The sequence below is a fragment of the Sinocyclocheilus anshuiensis genome, unplaced genomic scaffold (genome assembly GCF_001515605.1).
Source record: "Sinocyclocheilus anshuiensis isolate Anshui unplaced genomic scaffold, SAMN03320099.WGS_v1.1 scaffold1154, whole genome shotgun sequence".
In the NCBI taxonomy this organism is placed as follows: domain Eukaryota; kingdom Metazoa; phylum Chordata; class Actinopteri; order Cypriniformes; family Cyprinidae; genus Sinocyclocheilus; species Sinocyclocheilus anshuiensis.
In genome coordinates, this window is record NW_015542345.1 from 2,756,063 (window position 1) to 2,780,423 (window position 24,361).

General features: G+C 35.8%; 1 protein-coding gene across 2 annotated transcripts in view; it reads right to left on the minus strand.

Moving 5' to 3' along the window:
- The window catches only part of LOC107691338 (fibulin-2-like), a 52,718-nt gene that overhangs the window by 21,451 nt on the left and 6,906 nt on the right, over window positions 1-24,361 (minus strand). For both annotated transcript variants that reach the window (XM_016489893.1, XM_016489892.1), the window contains exons 3-8: window positions 13,719-13,821; window positions 12,399-12,525; window positions 11,296-11,485; window positions 5,292-5,498; window positions 2,750-2,860; window positions 982-1,083 (exon numbers count right to left, since the gene is read on the minus strand). In XM_016489893.1, coding sequence (XP_016345379.1) covers window positions 982-1,083; window positions 2,750-2,860; window positions 5,292-5,498; window positions 11,296-11,485; window positions 12,399-12,525; window positions 13,719-13,821 — 840 coding nt within the window. The remainder of the gene's footprint in view (window positions 1-981; window positions 1,084-2,749; window positions 2,861-5,291; window positions 5,499-11,295; window positions 11,486-12,398; window positions 12,526-13,718; window positions 13,822-24,361) is intronic.

The window sequence follows — 24,361 nt, forward strand, 5'->3', positions numbered from 1 at the left end:
CCATCCTGGTCGCCCCGCACCCAGAAGCCGTGGCCGCCGCCGCTCGAGGGCGTCAGGAGCCGCCCCTGGAGTGGGGGGTAATGTCAGGGATTCATCAGTCACTTCAGTCACCATCCAGGATAATTACCTGATCACAGTCACCTGAGTTCTGATCACCCGCACCTGCTGTCACCAATCAAGCCACACTACAAATACACACACAGCACAGTCACTCACTGTCCGGTCTACCATTCACTCCTACGAACTTCTCTGGACTCTCTCTGCCAAATTCTCCTAGAACGAATTACCTGCTGTTCCTCCCGCGATCCTCCAACGACTCCTTGGAAACTGTTCCACGATTTCCAACGTAACCGGCATCCGATCCTCACCATCAGAACTCAGATAAGCACCCTGGAACCATTCACTGTGTTGACACTCACCTGCCTTTAACACACCTATTCCAGTCATCCCCTTACCCAGTCAATAAACCATCCTGATTTGCACTTACCTGTTGTGTCTGGCCTTGCTTTGTGACAGTTACAACTCAGTAGGGCTATTGCAGACAGAAACAATACTGTACTACATCGATGTTTCCTGTCGGCTCGATTTTTGAGTGGACTTTGCTGTTCCGATTCGCATGAACGGTATACGAGTGGAGCGACATAGAGCGGGATAATACGCAGAGCGTCACACCACGTGAAAATGAAACCTGAGCGGTGAACTAATTTTCGGCAGCTGAAATTTCTGTGCATCTCTAATTATTGGCGACATCAGAAATGGATATTATATAATAGATGTTTTTTTGAACATTTTAGCAATTTAAAAATATAAAAAAAAAATGTTTACACGGCACCCCTGCTCTCGACAGACGGCACCCCGGTTGGGAAACACTGCAATAAGGGATTGGTTAGTGTGGTATGACAGTTTTATCAGTGTTTTCTGACAGCTGCGTTGAGAAAAGTTTATGTATATGTAGTTTTGGACCAATTTAGAGTACTTTACCTTCACAAGTGTGTCCGTCAGCCATCAGAGAGAATCCTGGGAAACAGGAACATTGGGCCAATCCTCTAACCACAGAACACTGCTGAGAGCAAGGCCCATTACCTGCAGACCGTAGCAAAATTCAGTTAATGCATCTTTCACACTTCTTTTTTATACATTACATTATACGTACTACGCCAAGGATCACTATTATTATAGTTCAAACATAAATATTAATAAAATAAATAATACAATTATAAGTTTTTTTTTTTCAACAACCCCCTAAACCTAATTATTAAAAGTTGCATAATTTGTGCTACAGACATGATTGATACCTCAAATCTGAAAAGAAATGGGTGTCAATGTGATTTTGTTAATTTTTCTGACTTTTCCAGGATGTGTGAGAGAGTAGTCAATTGTCATGAAAAAAAAAACATAAAATAATACAATAATTTATAAAATAAAATTGATATACGTATACGATTATAGTTTATAATAGTATTTATATATATATATATATATATATATGCTTTAAGTATTAGTCATTTTGTTGTGTTTCTCTCATTTGTCTTATTTTTTCTTCAGTATTTCTATATAGTTCCTAATACTTTTATTTCAGTTTTAGCTATTTTAGTATATCAAGTAAAACTAAAAGTAAAAGAGCAATGATGCTTTGGCAACTAGCTGAAATACTTTGTATATATATATTTTTTTTATTTCAGTTTACTTTTTTTTTTTTCAACCAGTGAAACTTTTTATGGTTTTAGTTTTAGTTTTAATTATAGAAGCAAGAGCCCAGATATCAGGCTGAGTGTGTGACTTCTTTATGGCACTAACAGATTTAGTTAAAAATTAAACTGTAATCAGTATGACTTAATGAGTCACCCAGATACATCCAGATCATCGCACTGACTGATACTCCAGAAACACGACAGTGCCCCAGACAAGACACAGACTTCCAGTAAATGCTTAAGTCCTTAAATGTCTACTATCAATCCCAAACCAGATATACATTAAACCTTGTGGCGTATGGACTTATCTTGTAAAGCGCTATATCTTCTGGATGGCCTGCTGAATGAGGAGGAAAGGTTTTTTTTTTCTCCTCTGTTAAGCATGTTTCAATTAAGATAACATATGTAGTGCAGAACATCAGATCAACCATACAGTGCCTGTGAGGCTACAGTTCATGATCTGGAATTTAGTTCTCTGTCATGGTGCCAGAATTTCACAGATCATTGAAATATTATGTCAGTCTCATGACAATTGAAAGAATAATGTTATGCGCACATCAAAACAACCCATTATGCCAAGACGTGACTAACAGACTGGCTGCTGATCAAAAACCACTTAATTTCAAATAGAGGATTCTGAGTTCTGCCAACCACAAAACATTTGCATAATTTTTTTTCCATCATGAGTGAAGCTAAGTAAAAAAATCAGTATTTTTATACATATTGTTATATATGTTACATCAATACTTTATAAGGTAAAAAAACAATGAAAATGACATATTTAATATGTACTGAATGATTGCGTAAAATAAATTGTGTTAAATGCAACCTTGATTAGCATATATATATATATATATATATATATACACAGTATGTGTGTGTGTGTGTGTGTGTGTGTGTGTGTGTGTGTGTGTGTGTGTGTTTTACACCCCATTCACAACTGTATTTAGCATCGTCCACTAGTGATCAGCTAAATACCAGGCGTAAACAGGGCCTAAAAGTCTTTTTTATTTCCTGAAGAGAGTGAATAAGGCACTGCTAAATTGTATACCACACACCAGCACATGGGTTACGTAAGACCAGGGTTTGAGTAGTAGTTTCTTGTCTTGCTGGAGGTACAGTTATCAGCCTGTCTTCCTCACTAACTTTGTTGTCTTCCTCCTTGTTCTCTGTGAAAAAAGTGAGAGAAAGCAGTGAGTCATTCTTTTTCATTCTGCATCCTGTCAGATGGTATTTTTGGTAGAGAAACTGCATATGATGGAGAGTTTCTCTCCAACATTTAATCATGACCAGATGAGAAATTATGGAAAGTGCTTTGATTTGTGACATTTGCCAACATATATCTTGTCATCAGAATTCCTACCATTCCTAAAGTCAGCTGAAGGTTGCTGGAGAGAAGTTACTTGCGGTGTATCATTAGTTCATTCCTGACATGAGATCATGAGTCAAGTGTCACACTGGAGCAGCACAACACTATCTCTATCAACACTTCCATGTCACCAGAGACACTAAAACAATATTGACACATGATGACAATCCCATCACGCCTTCCCATCACAACGGCGTTGTTAGGGTTTGGCCGTATAACCAGGGAAACGAGACAAATAATTACAAACAGCAGTGAATCAGGCAAAACAAAGGTAGACTGCACATCAGCCTATCACTACTATCTAGGGATAGTTCACCCAAAAATGAACTCTTGTCATTATTTACTTATGGGCTTGGAATATAAAGATATTTTAGGATACTTTTATGATGCTTTTTCAGCAAGACAGCTCCAGTTCTCCTTCATTTTATAATATTGAAAAGACTGTGCAGGATATTCTTCAAAAATGTTTTGTGTTTTAAAATAAATCTCATAGAGGTTTAAAATAACATGCATTGTTGTTACTATTTGCAAAAACTAAAAATACTAAAACAAATTTTTGTTAATTGAAATGAAGCTGAAATAAAAATTTAAATATTAGATGAAAAATGTGACCCATAACCACAAAACCAGTCATAAGTTGCACAGGTATATTTGTAGCAATAGCCAACAATGCATTGTATGGGTCAAAATTATCAATTTTTCTTTTATGGCAAAAATCATTAGGATATTAAGTAAAGATCATGTTCCATGAAGATATTTTGTAAATTTCCTACCGTAAATATATAAAAACTTAATGTTTGATTAGTAATATGCATAGCTAAGGACTTAATTTGGACAACTTTAATGGAGTTTTTTTTCAATATTTAGATTTTTTTTTTGCAAAAATTGACACTTATGACTGGTTTTGTGATCCATGGTCACAAATGTAAAACTTAAAAAAAAATTTAAAATTAAAAATAACAAAAAGTTAGAAATGCTGACTTGGCAACTAACTAAAATATAATAAAATGAACAAAATTATAATTTTAAATTAAAGTACTAAAATGGCTAAAACTAAAATTGAAATTAACGATAAAATCTAAATAGAAATATTAAAAAACTAACAAAAGACAAAAGCACATATCACAATTGCTAAAATTTCAAATTAAAATGAAAATATAAAAATAAAAGCTAATTCTAAACATTAATAAGTACTAGTATGCAATACTATTGTAACACTGATACCATGAGGTGTGAGTAAACATTTTCATTTTTGGATAATGTTTGATGGCAATTTTACTTCATTTCAGCTTTATGTAAAATCATGTATGCTATAGTATATAATGAATGAATATTATTCATGTGGTTCCTTAGAGTTCAAAGGTTTTAAAAATAATATATCAGGATGTCTAATTCACTGACTCATCATAAAAATCTTCACTCGACTGCTGTATGTACAGGCACACATCTAAAAGCACTCACAGCACAGTTAGTTATCGGAGTTATCTGAGGTAATTTTGAATCCGGATCAGATCCCAAGTAACACACACACACACACACACACAGTGCAGACAGGATGTTGAGCAGGTATTAAGATTAATTCCCCCGTTTAATGCAGGGCTGATAGTGTGTGTTTTGAGTGCATAAAGATGAGGCTTGCATATGCTATGTTGTACAGTGGGTACGGAAAGTATTCAGACCCCCTTAAATTTTTCACTCTTTGTTATATTGCAGCCTGGACTCAAATGAAGGTGTAGAACCATCTCAAGGATGATCAGAAGAAATGGACAGCACCTGAGTTAAATATATGAGTGTCACAGCAAAGGGTCTGAATACTTAGGACCATGTGATATTTCAGTTTTTCTTTTTTAATAAATCTGCAAAAATGTCAACAATTCTGTGTTTTTCTGTCAATATGGGGTGCTGTGTGTACATTAATGAGGAAAAAAAATTAACTTAAATGATTTTAGCAAATGGCTGCAATATAACAAAGAGTGAAAAATTTAAGGGTGTCTGAATACTTTCCGTACCCACTGTATACAGAAGCAGATCTCTGCTGTGAAAATCTATGAATAACATAAACCCTGCAGGTTCTCAACAACTTTTAGGCATATCCAAATAGGATATTTCACTGATATACACCTGCTTACTTTAAAAATGGTTAACACATACAAAACTGTATCTATATACAGCAAGAAACACGAACATGGGTTTTTGTTGTAAAGTCATGAGTCATTATACAATGATCTTACCTGGCTCACAGGTGCGGCCGTCCTGCAGGAGTGTGTATCCAGGGTGGCAGGCGCACAGGTAGGAGTCACGAGTGTTGATGCAGGTGTGATGGCAGAGCGGTGCGAATCTCTGGCACCTGTCATCATGCTCCAAATCATCCAGTGAATTAGCTGCAGGATCCACATCCCCAACTGACAACGCCTGCTTCGGAAACTGACTGTCTGATACTGAGGAAGAGGAGATAGTAGGTTTAAAGGCTGATATGGCTGTATATCTCTTGCATGTGACTCTGTTTACATTATTTACATTACTTGCTTACCAGTGAATCCTCTGCAGTGAATGGGTGCCGTCAGAGTGAGAGTTCAAGCAGCTTATAAAAACATCACAGTAATACACAAGCAATCAACACAAATTCAGTCCAACAATTAACGTCTTGCACTGCATGAAAAGAGTCAAATCTGGTCATATCTGGCCATGGTAAACTGCCGTGTAATTTCAGGTTTGATGGATGTATGTGGAAATTACCTGAGTCAAGTTACACAGAACAAATACTTTTCCACTTCAACAGCATGCACAAACCAGGTAAGATTAATTATTTATATTGTGTAAAACTAATATATTTAATGTCAAAATTATATTTATACTGTCATTTTTCCCAGATAATGTTTTGGTATCCTACACACAAGACTGGGTCAACTCATCTTCAGAGATTATAAATGGTAACATAAGGTCAGACTGTTGTTGCAATGTTTTATTATCCATTTTTGTATTGTTTCACCTATCCAATTAAATATTTTCCTTTACTAAACACATTTTATGTCTAATTCTGCAGGAATTATGATGAGGCTATGAGGAAGAAGTTTTCATAGTTTCACTCCGGAAAAGCCCAGCTGAGAGACAACAGTAAGTTTAGAAATTGACATGATGTAACACTTTTTATATACTGCTTAATACAGCGCCATCTATTCAAGAATAAAGTTCAGCATAAACATAGGCTACTAAATACCTATAAAGTGTGGGTATATATGCTTTTATCAGTGTTTTTGATAAAAATGACTCAAGATAACTGCAGCGCCTATCAAAGTCGGACAAATGTTCTAACCAGAATGCATTGCTTTTGTCAGGCGGCAGCCGATCTTTACGGTGCCGCATGAAGTTGAACAAGATATTGTAACCAAAAAGTCACTTTTGTAAGGGTTTTGGGTGGGATAAATAACAAGTTTACCAATTAAATGACTTTTGAGGAAAGTCTGTGTGCTCAGTGGCCCAATAGCTGTCTGGTTTAGGGCTGGGTTTAGTTTCAAATCAACCAATCCAGTTTAACATGAATAACCAAAAGGGGAGGGCACAGTGCCACGAAGGTGTGAACACCCCCTTCATTTAGGGGATTACTTGCCATGGCAACAAATGGCTGTTGCGCCAAAGAAGGAACTTGGTGCTGCTCACCCTCTCCACAGTCACACCATTGACTGGTCCATGAATTAACATGAATGACCAAGGTGAGCGTGATTTGACCAAGTACAACATGTTCCAGGATCAACATCCTTTGTTGATCCTGGAACATCATTCCAATCAACCAATCAGAACTGAGAGATAACTTTTCAGGAAATGTCAGTTTTAGACTTACAATCAGGATCAGCTATCATTTCACACTGATTTTAGGAATAAATTATGGGTAAGGTTAGGTTTAGGGGTAGGGATTGGGTTAAGTCTGTATTTTTGGACAGTAATGTTGATCCAGGATCAACAAAAGATGTTGATCCAGGAACATGTCTTACTTGGCAAAATCACGGCGACCGAATTACCAAAAGGGGAGGGCACAGTGGCACAAAGGTGTGAACGCCCCCCTTCATTTAGGGGATTACTTGCCATGGCAACAAATGGCTGTTGCACGGAAGAATACCTCAGTAACATACATCCGAATTGGTACATATCTGGCAGAATACGGACCCATGGTATTTCCGTGTCTGGTCAGTAATACTCCCAGATTTGTCAGAAAATCTGCGGTGTGTACAGGAGTTTACTGGTCCGTATACAGCTCTTTTCATGCAGTGTTGTGAAGTGAAAAGCTGTTTTTGGATTACATGTGGATTATTTGATGTTTTTATCAGCTTCTTGAACTCTCATTCTGATGACACCCATTCACCGCAGAGGATTCACTGGTGAGCAAGTGATGTGATGCTAACTTTCTCCAAATCTGTTTTGATGAAGAAACAAACTCATCTACTTCTTGGATGGCCTGAAGATGAGAATATTTTCAGCAAATTATAACTAATCCTTTAAACTTTGTCTGACAAAATGGAAGTAAATGAATTAAATATGTATATTAGCCAACACACATAAATAAGAAGATCTCTACTACTGGCTTTCAAATTGAGGATTTAATGAAAAACATTTTAAAAAGTGTGATTTAAAAAAAATTGGAAATGCAATGCTAATTTTACATGGTTTCATGTGTATTTGATGATAGTTTAGGTTTGATTTAATTAACTAACATGACAGCATATATACATGTACACACCTCAATCATTATTTCTTAACCTAACATTTAAAGTAAAAATTATTTTTACATTTTTTATTGGAGTGCTACCATTTGATGTGAACCTGAACTAACCTTCTCATATCATAAAAAGCATAAATTGACTGTTATTTTAAGAGACTTACGGGCTTTGACTCACAGAAAGCGTTTGATTTGAAGGGCCCTTTGAAGCAGTTATTTTTGAGCACTTCTTGCGGGAAAGACACTACATCAACAGCTGCTATGATTGTTTTCCCTTCAAAAAGCCCTGAATAGTTATCATTTATGCCATCTGAAATGGCATGACAGTCATTAGAGTCTACAGGGGTCCTCTCTGTGATATTATTTCGTGTTTTGGGGGGAGGGGACTTTTGGGAAAGTGATTTGCAGGAAAGTTTCTTTAAATATCAGTAATATTTTACAACTAAACGTCTTCATTTTTTATTTACATCACTTATAATATATTTTGTAAATCAAGCACTTTTTTCCTCTAATACAATCCAAGGATCATAACATCTATATTTTTACTTAATGTCCCATAAAATACAAAAATGTAAAACTTTGTTCATTGTCCCAAAGTCATTGGGTCTTATTCATGAAACAAAAACATTAGAAGAATTAATTTCTGTGTAAACTGTTTGTAATACTATTCTTAGTAAGTAATCGTAGAATAGATTTTGTGTTCAATAGATTTAAACATTAAAAAAGCATCACATCATGCATTATTTTTATCAGTGATATACGTATCGAGATGAGACTTTCTGCTATGCTGATTAGTCGATACTGTTTCTCAACTGAACTTATTTCAATAATACATTCATGTCATTTAATAATACATAATGTGATTCCACTAGTGTCTCTGATGAAGGATAAACCAGATGTCAACCAGAATGACATGGCAATGAAGGACTACTTGTACATAAACATAATACATATTAAAGCAATACGCCAGTAAACATCTGTTATTTCACCGCCGCCAGCTGTTCCTGCCACACCCTCTGTGTCCTCCATCTGCCAATCACCTCCTATCAATCCCAAATCCACATTCTACACAACAACGGACGGAGTTAATGAACAGGCTTTCCAACATCGCGCAGCAATTTGGCAAGGCGTTCGACTGACTTGGCAATTAACGACTGGCTAAACATAATAAACAGGCTCGGCTTCACCTTACACAGCATGCTGGTGTAAAGTAAATATTTCTCACAGTCATTAACTGAATGTAAATGCAATGAAGGGAGAAAGAGATTAAACATTTCCGCTATAATTAATCACGTTACGGGTGTGAGGTGGCAGGGGGCCTGATGGAAATAATTACCTCTCAACCGTTTTTGTATCGCCTAAACCTTTGATGCAACCGAGAGGGCTTACGTAGTTAGCAATAGTCTCCTTAAAAAGAGAAAGAAAAGGCATCTCTGCGGGTCCCTCTATGGAGGCAATTTAATTGGACCTATTTTAGCGTTCCATCATCTGTGTGTGCACCACGAAAAGGAAATAAGTCAGCCCTAGTGTACTGACTCGGCCACAGCTAATCTCACCTTGCCTCGGGATATCAGGTAGGCTCTTTAGGGGAAGCAAGGCACTGGGCCAAAGGAATGTGCCACTTGAGACAAAGCAAGAGGTGAAGTCTGGGTTTTATGTCTCATTCAAAGGAATAGTGACCTGGGTCTATTGACTGGGGCTTTGCTGATAACTGCGGGAGTGCTAGTTGAGCAATGAGCGTCTGGCGTTACACTGATATGGCACTATGGCTCTCAGGGTGATAGAATAAAAGCCAGGAGAGCGTTGGAAAACTTTATTCAGCTGTAAGCCACAAACAGGTTTAATGCACTTAATTAAACCGAGGGAAATTTCCACAGAATTTTTCCAGCACTGCTTATGTTTCTCTGATAATGTTTCAAAACATTATTAAAAATATTAAACTTAATTGTATTAAACATTATAATGCATTTTATTTTAAATTCTTGGCTTTTTACTAAGCATGGCTTTGGGTTATATTTTTTAATACAAAATATTTTAACAAGTTTTATATTTTTATATTAGATGTCATTTAACAAGTTAAGAAAAATAAACGTTTTAAATATAAATAATATAAAATATTTTAATTTAGTAGAGTATTAAATTAAACTACACGGGCAGGTAATTTTAAAGATTTATTTTTAATAAAGGGGTTTTTGCCTTTATAAAAAGGAAGAAAGTAAAGTGGAAGAGAGAGGTCCACATGCCGAGACTCAAACTAGTGCAACAGTGTACTGCCCACAAGGCTATCGGTGTTGACATAGGCAGGTCATTTTAGATTTTAAAAAATCCAAAATGTATTACAAGTATTACAACTTACATTACACATTTTATTGATTTTTTTTAATTCTTGCCTTTTTCATCAAACATGGCTTTGGGCTATATCTTTTATATAAATATTTTATATATTTTATATTTTTATATTAGATGCCATTTAACAAGTTAAGAAAAAATGTATATTTTAATAATGAAAAAATATATTTTACACAGGCAATGTTAGAATGAACGAACAAACAAATAAATAAAGCTTGACTCAGTTCTGTGTTTGTGTGGGTCTGGATCGGGATTTCTGCTGGATTTTCTCCATTGACCAGAGAAAATCCCAATACAAAAGGATCAAGTCAACATCCATTTTCCAAATTTAAAATCAATTCATGCAATGAGATCAGGTTAAGACAAAAGAATTGGGTTGCATTACCTCATTTTAATAAATTAAATTTAAAAAGCAGCAAAAATCAATTTTTGGAGTGTACACAGTCTATTCCTAAAGCTAATATCAGGTCTTGTCCCAGTGTAAACATATAGCACAATTCACAGGATGAACAGAAATCCAAAAAGAGAATGTTTCCATGCAAATCCTGCCAAAATGAGTGAAAGTAGTCAGCTGAAACATTTGAGACAGAAGGAAAGTTTGCTGGCACGGGCAGAGAGGCAACAGCCTGTTTTGCCATCTGCTTCTGATTCAGCCCAGCTTGCCAGCATCTTTGTGCGTTATTCTGAACGGTAACGTGACACCTGACCAATCAGCTCTGGGCATCTTTCTTTCCTCTGATCCATCAATGTCAACCTCTCGGCCAGCAGTGTGACGAACTTGAATGTGAAACTGAATGCCAAGACACAGCCAGACTTCAGATGCTTCCAAATATGATCCAGGCTTCAAAAACAAACAAGCACAATCACGACTGAGGCTCTGATGTTAATATGAAGACATAAAGTCAAAAGTCACTGGGATGAAGAGATAACTGAGACATTGTGTTAAAAATGCAGCTCAAAACCGAGACATTCCAGGTTCTCGTGTGGTTTCACATCATATGGTGTGTCTCCATCACAACGCTTTCTTGACATGACAGCCCGTCTAGATCGGTTCGTCAAAATAAAATATGAACTCTCACTCACCCCAGACTCCAGCCACTGGAAATCAGCCATAAACTACAGGTTACACATTGCAAACCATGCATTCTGCTGTAAGAAAAAGACAAGTATTTCACCTCTCTTAGGAAGAACGGTCGGTTGAGGCCTCTGTTTTTTCTTGATCATAGGCGGAGCAAGACCCTCCTCTCCCTCCTCGCAGCAGGTGAGGAAGACGTGTCCGCAAGGGTAGCTCAGGTGCTGATGCACTTCACAACCTTCACCTTCCCTTCGCAAACGCAGACCCAGCGCACAGCAGTTACAGCAATCCTACATGAAACAGCAAAAAATTGCATTTTGTTTCATTTTAAGTTCTAACCAGTCATGATGTGGCTGTTGAGCAACAAGTCATTTGCTTAGCTAATTAAAGTGCTTTCCACACTAAAAGTGAAAATTGATGTCATGTCAATCACAGCCAATCAGAACAATTTTTTTTGTCACACTTTATTTTAAGGTGCTATTTTCGCCATTAACAAACCATTAACTATGACTTTTGCCTCAATAAACTCCTAATTTGCTGCTTATTAATAGTAAGTTCATTGCTAAATTTAGGTATTGGGTAGGATTAGGGATGCAGATTATGATCATGCAGAATACTGTATGTGCTTTATAAGCACTAATAAACAGCCAATAAGTTAATAATAGGCATGCTAATAAGCAACTATCAATATTGAGAATTGGTCTCTATACTAAAGTGTTACCTTTTTTTCAATAACACATTTAATAATATTAAAATGATTTAAAATTAAATTTGATCATTTATTGATCAAATAAATGCCTTATTGAGCATAAGAGAATTATTTAAAAAATATTTCAAAAACCTTACTGACCCCAAGCTTTTGAAGAGTGGTAGTGTACAGTAATTATAAGGGTTAATGAAATATAATGGGGTAAAATAGAAATATAAAGACAAAATGTCTTGCTTCTTTTTGAGTTCACAGCTTGTTAAGACAAAAATTTTTAGGTTTTTGTCTGGACATGTAATATTCAGCCATTCACATGACCAGATAGTATTCAGTAAATAATTTTGAATTGCCAAAATAATGTCTGTTTCCAAACATGCAGAATCCCACAGAGATTATACATAATCAGTATTTTTCTGTCATTATTTTGTGGTCTCTGTGGACTGTTAAAAACAGTAATTATTTTGCAGTCTGTTTGATGCCACTATTTAAGATCTTACCATTTGGGAATCTTCTCCGCAGAGTGGGCTGCTTCCCTCACAGGCATGTCCGGCTCTTGCTGCATTCATGCCAGCCTGACACCTGCTGTCTCTCAGAGCACCTGAACAGCACTGCTTCTGGACAACACTTACAAAAGACAGAATTTAATATCTGATTATATAAGGCTGTCAAACCAAGGCTATCTCATCAGATGTACTTATTGTTATTTAGAGCAGAGGACCCCAGGGGGCAGCAAAAAAGAGTGCTAGGGAAAGGTGTAAAGTTTTTATGAAAAATTGTGTAAATAAAATTACAGGTCATTACCGTTTTTTAAAGAAATTAAGAAAGCACCAAATCATCATAATAGAATGATTTCTGAAGAATCACTTGACACTGAAGAGTGATGGCTAAAAGAACAGTTACATTAAACTGTAATAATATTTCACAATATTCCTGTATTAATTTTTGATAGTTCTGTATTTTCTGCCTCGGTGAGCATAACAAAATTATTTCAAAACCTATTTCAAAATCTTACCAATCCCAAATTTTTAAACAGTAGTGTATACTGTATTATATTATATTATATTATATTATATTATATTATATTATATTATATTATTCTCAACTAATATTTTTTATTCTTTAAATAATATGTTTATTTTTTATTGTAAAAAACTGGGTGTTTTTAAACCCCTGGTTTAAAGAGACCACAGATTTGGAAAATACTAGTTGCAGCTGATCAATCAGCAGTAGCCTTTCACATTTTATTTGCATGCAGAGAAGATTAATATGGACTATTCTCAGTCGCCCTGCTTATTGCTTGACTGACTACTTAAAGAATCTCATGAGCCACACACAACTGGTCCTGTATCCTATAACTTTATTAAAGGGATAGTTCACCCAAAATGCTAATTCTTGTATCATTTACTCACCTTCAAGATGTTCCAAAACTGTATGAGTTTCTTTCTTCTGTTGAGCACAAAAGAAGAATGTTTTTTGAAGAATGTTGGCAACCAAACAGTTGAGGTAGCCATCGACTTCCATAATAAGGAAAAAACACTATGGAAGTCAGAGGTCACCAGCAACTGTTTGGTTACCAACATTCTTCAAAATATTTTCTTTTGTGCTCAACAAAGGAAAGAACCTCATACAGGTTTGGAAAGTAAATGATGACAGTATTTTCATTTTTGGGTGAATTATCCCTTTGATTTTTGTGGTCAGTGGTTTTTGGGTCACCAACATATACTTTACTGGTCAGAGGACATATAACTGCAAATAAAATGGATTCTGTGGTGTATTGAAGAGCATAACCAAGACATAGAAATGGTCAGCCAACTTACCCACACACAGAGTTGAGGTCTTCTGTTTTGACAGGCATATGGTTACAGTGCTGGTTCTCCTCTGCCCATTTCTGCCCGGCCACACAACAGCTCTCCACCAATCCTGGAGGTGAAAGCGCCAAGATGACAAACATCTCACACATCACTTTTTTATCTTACATAAACCAGTCAAAAGAATAGAGAGTTTACAGTGAACGCTTTTCTGACAAGAAAAGGGTAGACAGGCAGACAAGAAATTCAGCAATGATAGAGCCCCAGAGGCGAGCCAGACATGAAGTCCAACTTGGATTCATAGAAAAAGCAAAAAAGATGTAACTGCAGCCTTTGTATAAAGGAAAACAGAGAGACTGACTCAAAGCTGACGGGACACAGTCATGGTATGTGCATCATCATAGACTCCTGCTTTAAAGTATGTGTTTATATAGAAACTGACTAAGTTTTAATTTAAACAAATACACCGTGAGAAATATTCACTGAAGGTAAAATTGTGACAACTAGCCCCTATCTCCTCTATAACCAGACACATTCATAATCTATGAATTTACTTGGAGAAGATCTGATTGTAAAATCGCTTGAGCAGTGACATGAGGCCCAGAGCGCTCTGGGATTCCTGGAATGCTTGACAGGGGTCACAATCTGCTGTTCCAGGTGACATTTTGAACTTTGTGAAAAACTTCCATCTGTACTAAATATCTTGGAAACAATAGGGCCCCTAAGCTATTTATAGCTAATCAGTGGACAGACATAGAAGTAAACAGAGCGGAAGGTCTGATTGGCTTTCATATACAACTCTACTTCAGTCAAATACGCAACCTGTGTCTGCAGAAGTCACAGAAAAAAAGCTTGAACAACTGAAACTGTCATTCACAGTTCTTCACACCCCTTGTCTGTTTGTTTTTGAAATATTTTGGCTAATTCGATTATGCTCACAGGTGCCAACAACCACATAATACTGTCAGCTCTGCTTTGCCATTTTAAAATAAATTTCCTCCCCCAAAAAATGCATGGGCCTACTACAGTACATTTGATGTGCATGGAGCAGTAGAAGTTCTGGCATTGATAAAACATCTGAATTACTGATTGTTCTGATTAAATCATGACAAGTAATCATCAACAAAAAGGTCACTATACTGTATAAAGTCTAACTCAGTTTCCAAAGCCCAACAAGATAAAATTACAAGCAGAAAAAAGTTATATACTGTAGGTATATATAAGGTTTCAATTTTTGCTGCCCTCCATACTATGACAAATCCCTCAAGTTCCACAAGCAAAACCATAAAAAGGATGGAGAAACACCATATGTTCTTAGTTTTCTTTGCATTGCGAGTGCAGTAAGTCATGTGGCATTTTCGCAGGAATCTTCCTCATACCTGGTGTATATACTACAATATTTATTAGGACATTGTATAATGCTTAAAAGGTCTTTCATGCTTGTCTTTAAATATATTAAATACAGCAGAGGAAACTGCAAAGTGCCTCCAGAGACAAAGAGTGACTTGAAATAAGCCCACAGAGCATTAAAGAAAATAAAAACTGACCTTAAGACAAAACAACTCAAGTCTCACAGCGATCAGCAAAAAAAAAAAAAAACTCTGCTTTCCTGTTTCACTTTCACAGCCATAAAACGTGAGTGATGCCTTTTTTTCGAGTCTTGAATTGTATTGGGGTTTGTTTATTTGTACAAGGGCATACTTGTTATGTTCCTTCTTTGCAATGGACGCCTTGACACCATAAAAGCTGGTGGGCTTAAAGGGATAGTAAACACAAAAATAAAAACTCGGTCACCATTTTACTCACCCACATGCTAAACATTTTCGGCTCCCATTGACACCCATTGTATTTTTTTTTTCTATACAATGGAAGTCAATGAGAACTGAAACTGTTTATTTACCAGCATTTTTCAAACAATCTTCTTTTGTGTTCAGAAGAAGAAGAACAAATCATTAAGGTTTGGAATGACATGAGGGTGAGTAAATGATGACTTTTTATTTATGGGTTGACTATCCCTTTAAATGATGATTCATAACAGTGGAATATGCAGCTCCAAATGAATGGTGAAATCTGTAAATGTGCTTTTCAATAAAGGCTCAGAAAATGTAACACGTGCCTCTCATTAAGCCCAGACTTATTTTGCATGAAGGCCTTGCGCAGTCAGTTAAACAAAGTTAACGTAGACTTTGACTTCATTAAAACATCCATCTTAAGGATTTTCTTCAAGTATGTTTTCAAAAGCCTAAGAGGCTGCTGATTCTCGGGAATTGATCTTGAAGTTCTTGAAGCTTGTCTGTAATGCATCTCACAGATAACACATAGTGATAAATGTTCACTTGAAGGGGTGGGCACTAAAATGCGAGCTGTTGCCATTGCTCTGTTAGATCATCATTAGGTCATCTGTAAAGCAGATGGTTACAATACAAAGCGCTCTTCAAAACAGGTCCTCTCTGAGCTCGACAGATTTCGCTTTTTCTTTCGCAGATGGTCACAGAACATCTGCAGGATCAAAACAAGGGAGATTTGTGAAAGCCTTGGATCGAATCAGTGAACAGTAGGTTGGCAGTTGGAGTTTCATCATTTCAGTATTTTCCTTAAAAAATCATTGATCAATCAACATTTTTGAAATACAGCAGTTTAGTTTGTAAATTCAGCTTTGAATTTATTATTTATAAAATATTTATATTTTTATTTATATACATATAAATAAATAAATAACCAGCAATTATTTTGAATATAATTAATAAATAAAAATATGTATTTTTTTATTTATATATGTAAAATAAAATCTGGTTAACATTATTTGAAAAGCCTTTAATGTTTTGTTCACATTTGTTCAACAGCAGCTCTTCAAGAAACGTCAACCACAAACCTTATGTTACTCATAAAAAATCCATCCGCGAGCCCCAAAGGTACTCATGGCAAATGAGCTTAGGTCGACCTACAAATTGACGTCAAGGCTGAACAGCTCTTTTGGGTTTCACAAATGCCATAATCAGCCACAAACTGCAGATTCAGTCACCCTAATGATCTCATTTTTAATCTTCTCAAAAGCGTTCATGGCCCACTGGCGTTCAATGACATATCTGTGATGACGAACTTGAGGTCATAAGTTGAACTTCAGTTAACCGTATGCCTCTTTGACTAGTCATAGAGTCTCATTTTGACCTCTTAGTGGCAATTGTCAGATCTTTCTGGGCAACCATGTTGAAGAGCTCTTGACTTTGGTTATTTACTCCCAAAGCAGACAATGAGAGATCCATTGTTCATTCCCACAAAAAAACAGATGTTAAACAACCAAAATATTTATTCTGTTTTGTTTTAAACTGTTTTATCAAATGGCACCAATTGAATCTTTCCTTTCCTGTTTGAATCAGGAATTTCAATGAGAACCTCTATGTTAGTTGGAAAAGATAAAATACGAAGTAACATCAACATTGTGCATGCATCATTATGATATATTCCATATACAAACAAAGACTGTACATCATCAGCAAGCCGGTGTTTTAAGAAAACTGACATTTTCCCTGTTGTTTGGACTTCAAACACAACACTGAGGAACTAAACACTTCTAACTAGACCCAGACACTTTCGGTGGAGCTCTGTGGAATGAATTTAAATATGGTAAAATAAGTATATTTTCCAATATATTGAATAAACAAACCAAGAGGGTATAGGAGACGCATATAAAATCTTCAGGACTTCCTAACATTAAGCATGACGGCTATTCAAAATGATTAAAAACCTCACTGCATACTCTGAGACTAATGACAAATGTCACTTCAGAGGGGACACGATTTAAAATCCGAGCACACTTCTTGGGTGTGACATCTCAGACAGTTTTAATGGTGACAAATACACTCCCAAACACTGACACAGGGCCACTAACTAAAGTACATCACTTTGACATTAAGCACTGGAGGGGCGTTTAACACTGGCTTTATTTTGTACATTTTCCCATGTACTTCTAAATGTGCAGCATACTCACAACTGTTTTTTTTTTTAAATAAACAATATCTATGAACTCAGCGCTTTGAACAAGTGCCTGAAGCTTTTCAATTTAAAGCGAGCATGCCGAGCCGCTCTCCGCTCATGAATGAAAATGTATTTCTTCTAAATTAGTAGACTTATTCTCACATTACCCCTGTTGAGTGGTCTCCATTTTTTGTTTTTCTAAATCAACTAATGGAAAAGCACTGCACAAATAGGTTTTTAGAAAAAAAATAACTGACTTGCCATGGAAATTAGACGTAGACATAAGGCAAAACCAATACCATATCTTCTGGATATCCCTTTCTATTCTGTCATTATAACAATTGGCGCACTTGTAATGGCAAATAACGCTTCATACTTTATCTTATACCTCTGAGCCGCATATGAATTCCTTGTTATTTTTGTTACTCTTGCCTATGAAAAGCAATATCCTCTTTCTAAGTTCCCCTTTAAGCAAAAATAAATGAATTAACTGATTAAAAAAACAGAAAACATAGAAAAATCATAGAAAAAAAAACAAATAGAAAAAAACTAATTTATGTATATAATTAAAATACTTTTTTAGCATTCGAAAGCATTTGAGTAGGCCTCATTATTTGAAAGTCATTATGGAGCTCTTTGCTCATGTTAACTCTTATAAAATGTGTAAACTTATGTATATAACAACAACCAACTTTATTAAATTCAGCATCTCCTCCTTCCGTCATTCCTCTGTAAATGACATAATACTCAAGACATCCTTTGATAATTGCACTAAAAGCCTTCAGATGCATAACGCATTTCCCGGGACAATGAACTCCCGGGCTTTGTTGGTTAAATTCTACACAAAGTCTCTTTGTTTAACAAGTCTAATCTCTTGCAGTGACCTGTATCCCCATCCGGTTCACCGCTCTCCATCGAGTTGTTCACGTCGTGTAATCTATCACTCTCAGGAACACGTCAACACGATTTTGTGTACAAAGGAACATCCAGGAAAGTGGCTGAGGCGTAGCTGGCATGTGTCAGAGAATTGTGCGTTTCTGCTAATATGAAAGAGCACATAGAGGAATTAGTCTGGAGTCCTGCATTCCAGCACTTGCATTCCAGGTCAAGTAATTTCCTATTCTGCTAAGCGATATCACTGCTAACGTCACACAAATGGTTTCTGCATACTATGCAGTAATAAACTGAATGATTTAAAGAATGAACAAAATTTGAGATATAAAAGCCTTAAACAGAATGGTTAGTGTTGTAGGTGATACGGTAGGTGGTCAGAGTCTTACTGGTCCAAGTCAATAGGCATATTATCAATAGACAAATCAATACATATTATTTAAAATATAAATAATATTTATTATAATATAAAAAGAATATGTATAATTTTAAAATAAAATATGACCATTGTTATATATAATAAAATAACAAATATAATAGATAATACTTAATATATAAATAATATATGATACATATTTAAAACAAAGTAAGCATATACTAATAGCAAGCACACAAATTCAGTTCTATAATAAAGGCAGACAAGTCATCAACACCGGCAGTATGACTCAGCAGATTGAATTACATTACTGTCATAATCTGAATCTTTAACCAATAATCTTTTCATTTCCTGGGAACGATTACTGTCTGCCACAGTGCTGCACCTGCCACAAATGCAACATCCAATAAAATGACTGGATCTGGACAAATCAACAACCTAAATAATTTCAGAACTATGAAACCTCCACCAAAAATAAAAATATGTGCTACCATAATTTGTAAACATGTCTGCAAAAACATAGCAATATGAGGATCTTTCTTCTGCTGAACACAATTATTTTGAAGAATATATTTTGAAGAATATTGGTAACCAAGCTGCTGGTATGGAAGAAAATGCTATGGAAGTCAATGGCTACCAGCAACTGTTTGGTTACCAGCATTCTTCAAAATATCTTCTGTGTTCAACAGGAGAAAGAGATCTGTTTTATTGGGCAGACCTGCTACTTTAGCAACACACATTATAAATTACACCATTTTGTTTGTCATTGAGCTATAACTGCAGTGCACTTCTAGCTCAGTAAGAGGAGATCTAAAGACCAAAGTCACCCAGACTCTTAGTTCTTTATAATGAGAGGCTTGTGCGAGCTACTTCTATCATTCTATCATTATTTTGAGATGTTGAGACTATAATGTCAGCCATTTTTTGTCTAACCTCTTATATAATAAACAAACCCTTTGTTAGGTTATTGATTGTGGCAGATAAATCCTTGCTAAGAGCGGCATTGTTCCACATTGTTGCAGAGATCGCTATCTTAATTGCTGTTCAAAATACAATCAACTCCCTATGTTGATTTCTTATGGCATTAAAGCAGCTGATGAGTGATTTTCCAAAACAGACCTTTTACTTACTAATATCAAACTCAAAATAGTTGCAAATACCCATGATGGCCTGATTTTTGCAGGCAATATGCAGAACGGGCATAATAAGGTGAAATGGAAAACATAATGCAGAACAAAGAAACAAAACAAAAGGAAGAAAGCCCCAAGCATGCCTGCTTGACCAACTGCATTGCCAGATAAGCTAAAAAAAAAAAAAACTTCAATAAAGCAAAGGCAGAACTGACCAACAAGTCAAACTTTGGTGTGAATGTGCGTGAAATTGGCATCAAAAAATGTGGCATTATTCACTCCCCCAAAAAAATCTCATATGGGGTTCGTATTTTAAATGCAATGCTTCAGAGGCTTTATTGAATATTTTTCTTTCAGAAAGAGTCATGGCAGCTTTTATACTCTGTCTGTTAGCTCAGAATAGAGAATTACGCACATATTTCAGGGGGAACAAAAAGAACCAAAGGTGCAGAGAGAATAAAGGGCAATTTCTCAAGGACAGTAAAACATTAAGACACACTGGCAAAAACCCAAACACACAGACCTACTCATATTTCCTGTAGCAAGGGCTACTTGATCAGAAACACATGATTGGTCAGTTTTCTTGTGCTGGTACATGAGTGTGCACTTGAAGCAAAAGTGCGGGATGGAGACCTTCAGTTAGGAAAGAACGGGTTGTGAACGTATGGATGATGGTGTTTTCTGAGGCATTGTGGGCCCATGGAATTTGAGAAATCACTTCTGCTGAGAGCAGCACCCAGTCGCCTGGCTTCTAGAAGCAATAACTGGACCTTTTCAACCGTTCTGTGAAATTATGTATTCCCACGGTGACTTCAAATCATCCTGTCACGCTAGGCATAAGGACAGGGTTTAATAGGGCATCTCATATTTCTCCTAACTCAAAAGGCCCTGAACTTTTGTTTTTTCTTCATTTCATACCATACTGATATAGAAAATTCATGCCAAATACAAAGACTATGCAGCCTGTAATTTTCTAGTATGATAAAATCTCTGTGCTGTAATGTCATAGGCTGATTGCTGCTTGCCAGAAAGTTTTTCATTGGCTTAAAGTGGAGTTCTACGGCATTTAGTTTTTTTATTTCTGTTAGCATTGAGGCTATACAGTAGTGTACTTGACAAAATTAACTTTTAGCAGATATACCACCCAAAAAAGCAAGGATTCATAAAATTGATCAAAAGTGACATTAAAGACATGTATAATGTTACAAAAGATTTGTATTTCAAATAAATACTGTTCTTTTGAACTTTGTTCAAAAATCCTGACAAAAATGTTTCCACAAAACTATTAAGCAGCACAGCTGTTTTCAAAGTTGATAATAATAAGAAATGTTTTTAAACAACAAATCAGCCTATTAGAATGATTTCTGAAGGATCATGTAACACTGAAGACTGGAGCTGAAAATTCAGCTTTGCCATCACAGGAATAAATTACTTTTTAACTTAGGAAAGCTATTTTAAATTGTATTTTTGATCAAATTAATGCTGCCTTACACATAAACAACTTCTTTCAAAAACATTGAAAAATCTTGGGAAGTGGGAAAGTGAAGTCCCTCCCACTGATACTGCCTAACCTCTACTAGCAATACAAGTAGCAATAGATCATAACTGTGACTTTAACAACTATTGGCTTTAAAAAAAAAAAAAAAAAAAAAACAGGGACTTTGCATGTCATTATGTTTTTAAATTTCTCTATTGTTGATGTTTTAAATAGTATATTCTCCTGAAAGACCAGTAAATGACATTGTAACATGTGAATGCACAAAACAGATCCATGCAATATATAGGATGTGAACATTCAAAATCATAAAGTACGTGCCAATCCAACTCTTTCGTATGGCCTAGATACACTGTCAAGAACACAGACTTTGTCAGGGGACTTGACACACCCTTGATCAAATTGTATTTTTCAGCTGTAACAAGCATGACAATCTGGTCCCAGTCCTGTCGAACATGAACAAAAAAACACCAAGAAGCAAGCTCACATTCAGTTCAATCTTTCATATACAGGCCAAAAACACTGGAGAGAAAAACCTACTCCACAATAGACTCTGACACTCCTGTAATATTTATCACAAACGAAAAATGTGATCGCACTAAACCTGTGATTGACATCCACTGACTCTCACAGTGATTTCTTTTGTGCGATTCTGGGCTTTGCTTGTTGGAGTCTCTGTTGGACATTTAATCTCCAAGCTCTCCTCCATCAGACAACACTACCTATATACGGCCTTGTGTGTGTCCTTGATGTCAGATGATTGATCATTCGTGTCTGTGGACATATTGTTTACCTCAACTCATCTACATTATTCAGCAGTAGTTGAGCTATAAGCACAATAAAAACGTGAATTTATATGCTTTTTTCCATGGAAACTAGGCTACAAACATGAGTCAATCACAAGGTGTCACAGTTATGATGTCACCACATTAGCATATGACCACCCCCATATCAACATATCATTTAAATATTAATGGTTACTCAGTATTCAGCAGCCTGCAGTAAAATTACAGTAAAAATAAAATACAGTAATATTGTGTGATATTATTACAGTTTAATATAAATCTTTCATCATCATTTTCAGTGTAACACGATCCTTCAGAAATTGTACTAATATGCTAATTTGGTGCGCAAGAAACATTTTTTTCTTGCTGCTTCAAATTTTTGTGGAAGCCGTATATGGAAACCATAACCTTGTTTTAACATTATAAGCATACTTCAGGGGAAAATAATAAAATGTTACAAAAAGACGGAAAACATTGACCAAAGAATAAAACATATGATAAACAAAATGCATACACAATAATGAAGTGCATCTTGCTAATTTTACTTTGAGTGTCTTCTCATATTCAGAAACCTTTGGCTGCAAAACACAAAACTATACTATTATCTCTAAAATATGAAGACGTCATATTCTGAATCTGGATCTGCATGTATTATGGACAGAAAGAACTCTGTAGATATCTTATTCATGGACGTGTGTAAGAGCCAATCATCAGCAATTTACATTGGGCAGAATACAGGCTTTGAAGGCTGACAGGCAAGATTCAAATTAATGTGCATTTCAACACCATAAAATCCACCATGCATGAGGATCGCTGCCATTTATCTTAGCACAAACTCATATTTTCAAGGATGCAGAAAGCATACATTAGCCACAATGATCTGTTTGTTCGGTTCCATATGTTTGGGACTCTGACTAAAACACAGAGGCCATTCATCTCAGAAATCACCAAATCTATTGACATCTCCACAAAATCTTTCTGGCATCAGCTCTTGGGAAAATCAGCCAACATTATTAAAAGGAAGTATCCATCTTTCTAGTTTAAACATGGCTGATTTGTTAAGAGGGAATAACAGGAATTTTAATGCTCAAGTAATACATTATTAGTGGTGATGAGTCGCATTGTGTTGCCATATGAGCATTTGATGCATCACACAACTTTAGTAGTTTGTCTATGTGCATTATATTTGTGAATCTTGACTTTATTAAACACTTCAAATGATCAAATCAGTGTGGATTCAGCAATATATATTTTCAGATATAAACAGAGTTAGAGGTGAGACTCAGAAGATGGGATTTTGAAGCTAGAAATGTGACTTTTATCCTGCACCACCAAAATGTTGCTCATTCTCAGAGGATTATTAATATGTAAATGGAAGATAAATGTACATTAACAGCAATTTAAAAAATAAAAAGATTGTGTTTAATTTAGTTATTATTCCTGTTGAAATTAAGTTAAACCTTGGTTAAAGTAATGGAAACAAGTTGAATTCTCTACCATAGTGATATTTTAAATGCAGTACAAGCATGATGTTTTGGTTTTACAGGATGAAAGCCACTAAAGTGATGTTTCCTTATGAGAGTGTGCAACAAATCTGAGTACAAACTTAAATGTAGACTCGACTTCCTTCAGTAAGTGTCAGCCTTGAGGGGAAAAATAAATCTCCAGAGCCCCATCTTTATCATTATCTCTGTATGGCTCTGAGTCTCTTTCATTCTTAAAGGGGTCATATGATGTTGCTAAAAAGAACATTATTTTGTGTATTTGGTGTAATGAAATGTGTTTATGCGGTTTAAGGTTCAAAAAACACATTATTTTCCACATACTGTACATTATTGTTTCTCCTCTATGCCCCGCCTTTCTGAAACGCGTCAATTTTTACAAAGCTCATCGGTCTGAAAAGCGAGGTGTGCTCTGATTAGCCAGCTATCCAGTGCGTTGTGATTGGCCGAATACCTCAAGCGTGTGACGGAAATATTACGCCCCTTACCATATCGTGA